Genomic DNA, 9,212 nt, shown 5'->3' on the forward strand with positions numbered 1-9,212 from the left:
ATCCCATGCCATAACTGCTGGAGCTCGTCAACTAGTGGAGCTAGATAAACATCCATGTTTTTTGCCTTGAACTTACCAGGTATAATCAAGCTTAATATCAAATGACCCTTCTTGATGGCAAGCCACGGCGGGAGGTTGTAATTGATAAGGCACACATGCCAAGTGCTCCATGACGAGCTTCTCAAGCCAAATGGATTGACTCCATCCATTGCCATGCCCAAACGCAAATTGCGTGGTTCACTCTTAAAATGTGGCCAGGTATCTTCAATGTGCCTCCAAGCCTTTGAATCAGCGGGCACCCTAAATGTTGCGTCAGTGGATCTATTCGTAGAATGCCACTGCATCAACTTTGCAATGGAACCACAACGAAACATGCTTTTTATCCTAGGAATAATAGGGAAATGACGCAACACTTTAGCTGGCATTGTCTCGCCAACTGCATCTTGTTTGTAGCGCATTGCTCCGCACTTAGGACACGATAGACAATCTGCGAATTCATTGCGAAAAAGAATGCAATCATTTGGACATGCATGAATCTTGTTGTAGTCCAAGCCAACTGAGGTCAGAAGTTGCTTTGCGTCTGGCCTAGAGGGGGGCATTTCATTTCTAGCCGGGAGAAGCTGCTCCCGCAATAACCTGTTTAAGCCACATTAAATTAAAAAGCTCTCCGAGCACATCACCGTTGCAATCGAAAAATCTCTTTCGTAAATTACATACCTAAACAAAGCAGTGACGCTTGCATCTGACCACCCGTACACTGACTCAAGATTCAAAAACGCCAGACAAGTACGAAGCACAGATATTTTGGCGCCTTCATAGATTGGTTGACGTGCCAACTTCCTCAACATGTCTTCAGGAGATAGGAGCACGGCTTCTGGTGCTACTTCATTCGCGTTCTCCTCGCTTGTCTGTAAGAAGGCATCCAACATCTCCTCCATGCCGTCGTCTTCTGTCTGTAAGCCCTTTTCTGCTTCCATCCGTGGCTCTATATTGGTCGGACCTTCACGCATAATCTTTTTTTTCTCTCTCTCTCAGATGTAGGTGTTATATCGTAGAAATCAATGCTCGTTCCGTAGGAGTCGTATCGCAGGTTCTGTACGATTTCTCTAGCAAACTCTCCGTACTTGTGCACATGCTCATTACATATCCTACACTTGCGTAGGATTTGATACTTGCAGAGCGTGCACGAGCATGCAATCTTTTCCTCCATGTTAGTTGATGACGTTGCCATCTACAATGATTATGAATGTTGTTTTAATATATATATATATATATACTCCTCACAATGTAAACTACCTCGCATTCTCTAGTTTTGCCCAATCTCCGTACACCTCGGTCCAGAGGTGTACAAAGATAAGGACCACCGGGTCAAAATCTCGTCTTTATTGGTCAAATCCTATATGGGTAGACACATACGTGCACTCCCAGGTGTACATGGCAATGCATGTAGCAGGCAAAACCCCTTTGCCTCTTTTAGTTCCAGCCGTTTCTTCTCTGTCTACGTACCCTATCTCTTGTTCTTTCTCTCTCGATCTCGCTCTCGCTATCTCTCTTTCTCTCTCTATTTCCCTATTTTCCTATCTCTCTCTCTCTCTCTGTCTCGCTCTCCACTTCCCTATCTCTCTCTCTCTCTCTCTCTCTCTCTCTCTCTCTCTCTATATATATATATATATATATATATATATATATATATATATATATATATATATAACTCTCTTTCTCTATCTCTCTATTTCCTCTCTCTCTCTCTCTCTCTCTCTCTCTCTCTCTCTCTCTCTCTCGCTCTCTACTTCCCTATCTCTCTACTGATCGAACGAGCGACTGAGCTAGGGAGATCTAGACGCCCACGACTGCGGAGGACTACAAAACATCGACAGAGGCTGCGTCAGAGGATCTAGCTAGGTCACTTTGGCTCGACATGCACAACGCCTGGTCAGACTACTGACCATGGAGGAGATTGATGAGATCCGCCAGCGACAGATGCTAGATCTCCTATGATCTACCTATCCTAGCTAGCTGGTTTAGCCGTTTAGTCCACACCCAACAGTTTAGGATTCCATAATATTTTATTTTGTCATCTTCTTACTCTGACTTTGTATCAGATCCATCACATTGTAACTTTCTTGTCTCATGTCTCATAGGTCACTTTGGCCTTTAGAAGACGTTAATATAACATTTCATTTCATTTCTCTCTTTAATATTTTTTCTTTAATTTTAATTTCCTAAGCATACATTAATTCTCTCTCTCTCTCTCTCTCTCTCTCTCTCTTTCCTACACACACACACCGCTCTCTCTCTCTCTCTCTCTCTCTCTCTCTCTCTCTCTCTCTCTCTCTCTCTCTCACACACACACACACACACACACACACGATGTAGAGAGAGAGAGAGGGAGGGAGGGTTGGGGGGAGGGGAGATGGACATAATACCTGCGCAACAGGTTTCGGCCAAGATCTGGGCAGGTGAAAATGGCCCCTGCGCGTGCGTTTCGCTTTTTCCCCCCAAATTTTTTTGCGTCGCTATACGCGTGGATATACGTGTCGATATATGTGTGGCAAATAAATCCTTTCCACGCGTATATCGATGCACACTATGACGCGTATATCGACGCGTATAGCGATGCACGCTAATTACGTCGATATACACGTGGAAAAGCATGGCCGTCGATATATACACGTCGATATCTTCATGTAGTGTTGTAGTGGTTCCGTGATAGGAAGAGGATAATTGTCCCTTATTGTTGCTGCATTTACCTTCTTGAGATTCATACACACCCGTAATTTTCCGTTTTTCTTAGGTACCCCCACGATCAGCGACACCCAGTCAGTGTGCTCTATCTCATAAATAAATTCAGCATCCATAAGTTTGTCTATCTCGTCCTTGATCCTTTTGGCGAATGTCTCATTGTACGTGTACGGACGTTGTTTGCTTGGCTTTGCATCCGACTTCAGAGAGATCGAATGTTTAGAAATGTTAGGATCCACCCCCTTCAAATCTTTGTATGACCAGGCATATACATCACGAAATTCTTTAAGCGTTTTGATCAGTAAGTCCTCTTCTTCCTGGCTTAGATCAGTAGCAATGTAAGCAAGTCGAGGACTTTCTCCCGGTTCTGCTAGGTCTATTTTCTTGGCGTTCTCTGGCCCATCATAGGACTCGTTGGATTTAGGCTCTCTCATCGGTTGCTGGACCACCAATTTTCTCTCCTGAATGGTGTACTTACAATAGTGAGGAGGTACATCTATCTTTTTACTCCCATCACTAGAGTTCGATCCATCGCTACTTTCCATTTCAGTTGTCCATACATTTTTCAGCTTTTGTTTTAAATCATTGTATTTCTTTTTTTCGCTCAACTTTCATTATAATTGGATCTCCAAAGACATCCAATATTTCCCTTGTCACTCTATTTTTTGTCTTGCTAGTTTTCCTAAGTTTCAATAGTCTTGCCTTAAAACTTGAGTCTTTAGCAACCTTAAGAAATCTTCCTGACACTTTATCCTTAGCACAATCAATAGCATGAATGTTCATAAGGAAATGTGTCTTACTCCTGAACTCAGGCATAGGTCTAAGCCTAGTTGGTAGACTTTTATGGTGTTGCCTACTCTTGTATCTTTTTTGGCGTCTCACACTTTGGTTCAAGAAGTTGTAAACGACGTCATTGTCTTTATCCTGATGGTTTTCTTCCTCCGTATTTTCCGACTTCTCGTCATCCGCATTATCTTCGTTTTCACATTGATCAGAAGAATCATAAAACTCTTCTCCATCCTGCTCAATGTTTTTAGTGGGGATGTCCACATAGCACACTATCCTAATATCAAGTTTCATTTCCGTTTGATTGACTCTCGCTTTCTCGGTGTTTGCTTCGTTCTCGTCTTCCTCTACAATTTTGCTCAATATGTAGTATGGTACGATATCGTAGCCATTCTCGTCACAAAATTTTGTGGGAGTGACTTCATTGATGCATACATCCAAAGTGGCCAAATTTGAGAACATTCTAGGGGTTCGAGCTTCTCTTCAGGGAAGGGCTCTCGTATATAGGCATCGTCTTCCAATACCCTCTCTAGTGTCCTTTCATTGTGGTCGAATTCACTACATTGAGATGCTCCGCACATTCATATCTCCTTTTTCTTACAGAACCACGTTGGGACTTCTGATCCACTAATGGTGGCTGAGTCAAATTCTTCCACAGGTGTTCTCGTGACATCATGGTAGCTGTGGTTCCTCATATTTATGCGTGTAGTGGTTTCAGCATGTCTTAGATACAACTTTAATCATACCCCCAGTCCTGCACCATCTTGAGTTGCCTCATGAACGGCCTACCAAGGATAATTTCATAATTGTTTTTCTTGCCGAAATCTACTATGGCAAATGTATGTTTGTACTCTATACCACATGAAGATACCACAATTGCCTCAAGCAATCCTATAGGTCTTTCTACGTGCCCATCCGCTAGTTGCAGTTTCATTCTAGTTGTTCGTATTGCCGTCTTTCCCCACTTTGCCCATAGCAATTTGGTAGCAATGGCAATGCCAGATCCACTATCAAGTATGGCCTTAGTCTCTATGCCGTTATACTCGACTGGTAGAGTAGTGTTGCCATCTTCACCCTCACAATACTCTCCAACCTCGTTGAGAGGCACTGGTCCAGTGTTGACTCTCTTCTGTTCTATGTCATTAAGCTCAGTTTCGAAGAACTTAAGAGGCGTCCTTATACCAAATTTCTCCAGACATTTGTCCACTTCCGTCCACATGCTTGGCCTAATTTTTAACAATTTTGCCAATGTGATTGTACACTTGACCGGAGTAGACAACAAGTCTGTCAAAATTTTAGTGTCCAATTGATTTGTCCCTCCTATTCTTTGAGAAGGCACCCTTCGAATTTCCGACTTTACCTCATAGTCTCCCATGTATGGTGGCAAATTTCTGAGTGATGCTGGTCTGCTATATTCTCATGCAACTGAACCATCATCCCCTTGAAATGATTTAGCGGCTAAATCCCATGGTGGCTTATTCAAGTTCAGCTCTGAGAAAGGTGCTGACTCGACTGTTTTTGTCTCATATTTTTCTTGAGCTTTTCTCACCGTTTCCCATAGGTCTTCATGCCATTTTTCTTCCACGATGGGTGCATATGGTGGAAAACCCTTCAGTGATTCACCAATGCTATTAGGCACGACTCTTGCATCCTCTACATTAGGCAAGGATTTAACGTTGTCTATCTTGTCAGGTACCCTTTGTTCAATTTTGATAGGTGTTTCATTGTTTGGTGGTTTGTTTATTGTATCCCTCACTTCCGTAGGTGGAGGCTCTAGTAAGGCTTGTGCAGTTTCAATCAACTGCTTGCACATCTCTAGTCTCTATTTTTCTATCTCTGGATATGGATATGTCATCCACCTTTACTCTAGAGTCTGTCTGTTCTTCAATCTTGCTTCATAGGCTTGCAAGATTGCATCCAAGGGTTCATTGACATTATCTACCAATACAGACCCTCCTGAGATTGCACTCCTTGGTCCCTCCGTCGATTTTAGAGAGTCGGACTCTCTTTGCTATTTAAGTTGCTCTCGAGCCATTGTTAGCTCAGCTTCTACAGCTTTTTGTTTTCGTTCACGTCTAGCTTTCATTTTGGCTCTTCGTTCTTTCCAAGGATTATCACGACTGACGCTAGACTTGTCAGTCTTGATTTCCTCTTGATTTTCATCGTTACTCTTGGGCTGATTGTCATTTTTCCTTGTCAAGACCTTAACAGGAATCGTAGTTTCGTTTTCTGACCCTCCACTGGAAGGCACTGCTCCCAGCATATTCAAGGGAGTCTTTGCTCCTTTGCTTAGGTTCTTAGGGCAATCAGGAATCAAGTGAGTAATTCCACACTCGGTGCAATATGCGTTGACCCTAAAGATTTCATCATGAGAACAGTCTCTCAGCCAATGGTCTCTACCACACTTGTAGCAGGGTCCCTTAGGCTGTTGAGGTGCTCCTTGAGCTCCTCTTTGTTGGTGTGCATGCCTCTGCCCGCTCATGCCTCCGTTGGCTATAAATAACAGTGTTCGTTCATCCAAGCTATATCTTCCTTCTCCTGCTGCATGTGCAGCTGTTGGTGGTCTTGCACTTCCCATCATGCTCCATGGTTTTGGCGTTGAGGGTTCTTCCGGTGGATAATAGACATGATTTGCTGCATATCCATTGGAATCATCATAATACGCATGCATAGGTACCAAAGCCTTCTCTTTTGGTTCGTTTACCATTGGTGTGTATCTTATGCCTACCGGTCTTACTCCTGGTAGGGGTGGTTGTTGTCCCAATACTGGTTGTGGTCTTTCAACACCTACAGGTCCTGGTAAGTTGCCTGCTTGATACCTAGGCATCGGTGGAAGTTGAGGAGATGCTACCTGAGCTTGGGGAGCATATGGTCGTTCTCTCACATATCCCTTGTTATAATAACATTCCTCCGTCCCATGGTTTGTCCATTTTTGTTCAATCGCACACCATTTTGGCTGTTTAGCGTGAGGTTTGGCATACAAGTTAATCTTCTTTAGCACTTCCTCTACAAGCTTCTCCTGGCTTACATCTACTTTTCCTTTCGGTGCTGTCTTAATGGACTTGCTTCCACTTTGTTGTGAGGATGAATCGTCGTCAAGATCCTTGAATTCACCCTCTTTGTAGACCGCGCAATTGTCTACAAGGTAAAGAGCCTCCTTAGTTAACTCATTTAATGTCGTGCTCCTCTTCATATGTAAGTCCTTCTGGAGATTTGCATTCCTCGGTCCTTGAATAAATATAAGCATAAGTCTGGACTGAGTTGGCAGTTCTTCCACAGGATAGAACTTAACATATCTTTTTAGTCTTAGGGTTGCCTTTTTCACAGATTCCCCTTCTTTCTGTTTGAATTTGTGGATTTGTGAGACAGTATTATGAGCTATTCCCCTTTGTGAGAATTCCTCAATAAACTCGTCAAACACCTCCTCCATAGACTCAAAGTCTCTTCGCTCCACAAAGTCAAACCAAGTAGCTGCATCATCCTCTAAGGTTAGTCCAAACCCTGCAAATTGGGTAGGGAAGTCTAACACCTCTTCAGCTCTAATTACACACACAAAGGCTGCTACATTATCTCTCGGATCTCTGTTTCCCGTGTATTTCTTCTTTACCCATTTTTGCACTTGAGAAGGTCTAATTCTACAATGGTCTACAAATTTCATCATTGGATCTCCACGTCCTAGTCGATATACCTCCTCTGGTCTTCTGTAGTGGTTGGGTTCCTCTCCCAGTGGTGCTCCTAAGCCATAATTTCTAACAGTTCTTGCCAGAGATGGTTCATCTCTCCGAACTCGTTCTATGGGTGGTCTTCCAGGCTCTGTTGACCCTTGATTCTTTGGATTACTCTCTCCTTGATACCGTGAATAGAGTTGTGGTTCTTGTAAATCCCTTAGCCCTCGTGCGGCTTGATAACCATCTCGGTTTCGGTTTTGTTCTAATGTTGCACTCTGTCGAAGCCATGCTTGCAATGACGGCTGGGTAGCTGGTTGGTCATGATAGTTGAACATCGGTTGTCTAGTAGAATGTGAGGCCACGTCATACTCTTCTGAAAATGGATTTGTCGATTTTCTTGGGGTGTAGGTGGCTCTTGGAATTTCTTCGGGGGCATATGTTGATGCTCCTGGAACCGTTGCCTTTTCTACCTCCTCTGGGAGAACACGTGTATATTCTCGCCCATACCTATCAACAGAAACAATATCCTTCCCCATAGCAATTTCATAAGAGAATAAGTAACGAACCTTGTCTTTCCTTAATTCGTTTGGGTAGGGTTCTTTGCATCGGAAGTAAGAGACTATTCTCTCGCTCTCATGCTTATAAATCCCCACATTCTCATTATAGGTTGAGAGCCTGGTTGTTTTCTTATCATACATAAAAAGCACTCCAGGTCGATCAATGTTTGGAGGCGGTTCTTGAGTTTCTGAAATCATTTTCCCTTTCGCCACGTTATCTCCATATCTGTTGTAATCCTCAGGGTTACTAACTATCAGATAGTGGTTCCCTTTTTTGTCTCAGAATCTATCTCCATCATCATAGACTCGAATTATCTCCAGTTTTTGAGCCGGTCTTTCTTCAATACAAATACACTTGCGTCCTCGATAGTCAGAATAAACTAAGGCTCGCCTCGATTTTGTTCCTTCTAAGAAGATTACAGTGAACTTGGAATCATTCAAAGGATTTAGGGAGGTGCTTCCCCCTAGCATTGGTCCTTCATAGGAGACACCTCCTGGCTATTGACTACCCATCATGAAGAAGGACTTGTCTGACGAAGTGTCAGTATCACTACCTCCTCAATAATCGGTGCTAGTGGATCTAGCCTTGCTTGAGTTACACTCTCTTCAGTGGACGTGGTGCTTAATTGACTTTTGGCACTTTTAGCTCCTGACTTAAAAAAGGCTCCTCACCTTAAATACATAAGATTCAAAGCTGTATTGCGAACTTAAAGCTTACCTGGACTTCTCCTGCCTGCTCAGCTATGTGATGATCTCCTTCTGGAATCTACACATGTATGGTTAGTGTGTTCACAAGGGTTTCCTTGAACCAAGAAAAAATCTTTCAATTATGTACAACAATCATTTTTTTATGACAACTGGTCAGTCTTAACCAATTTGTGTTTTTTCTCCCCAATGGGTGTTTCAGGGTCTTCTGGTGGTCCAATTTCAAATGTGAAATGAGGGCTAGGATTTATGTGACGAGTATGTCCTAACTGTATAGTCACAGTTTGCAGTCTGAATCACCCCTTTCTGAGTCTATCGCGATAGAGTGACAGATTCCTCAGTATAAGTGAATTTAAAATTGTGACTTCACCTTTGGGTTCCCCTTACTCTCTAGAGTCTATCCCTCAAGTTTTATGAAATTTGGACACTTGGTTTGGGTTTTGGGTCAATTTTAGTGTTTTTGTCAGAGCCTGATTCTCTATATGGGCCTTAGATTCACTTTCAGTGATCTAAACACCTTGAAACTTGGTGTGTATGCTATTTAGGCTCTGCTTAAGCTATCCCTAGGAGGAATTTGAAAAATAAGGTCCCTAGCCCCTACTTCCCCAGTCTATCGCGATAGACTGGTAAATTTCTCCAGTGTTGGCCTTTTTCACAAGTTCTCTCCATAGCTGGTTTCCCCACTCCCTGTATAGTGCATTGACAAGTTTGTGCACTGTTTGGACATTTTGTCAAAGCCTTCTTGCCACTATGT

General features: G+C 43.0%; 1 protein-coding gene across 1 annotated transcript; it reads right to left on the reverse strand.

The window, feature by feature from the left end:
- Window positions 1-606: 606 nt before the first annotated feature.
- Window positions 607-7,951, reverse strand: LOC147451762 (uncharacterized). The gene is made up of 2 exons (XM_086519168.1): window positions 6,950-7,951; window positions 607-636 (listed from the first exon to the last, which is right to left on the reverse strand). The coding sequence occupies exons 1-2, from the start codon at window positions 7,949-7,951 to the stop codon at window positions 607-609; spliced, it is 1,032 nt and encodes a 343-aa protein (XP_086375294.1).
- Between the last annotated feature and the right edge of the window lie 1,261 nt (window positions 7,952-9,212).

Source organism: Adiantum capillus-veneris, chromosome 8 (genome assembly GCF_014529385.1).
Source record: "Adiantum capillus-veneris isolate H3 chromosome 8, ASM1452938v2, whole genome shotgun sequence".
NCBI lineage: Eukaryota > Viridiplantae > Streptophyta > Polypodiopsida > Polypodiales > Pteridaceae > Adiantum > Adiantum capillus-veneris.

Bases quoted from the DNA above. Each gene is read 5' to 3' on its own strand.
- LOC147451762 (XM_086519168.1), bottom strand. From the start codon at position 7,951: ATGATTTCAGAAACTCAAGAACCGCCTCCAAACATTGATCGACCTGGA. The intron at 637-6,949 runs GTGTTTGACGAG...TGGCTTAAACAG, and splicing joins ACTTTGAGTCTATGGAGGAG to GTTATTGCGGGAGCAGCTTC.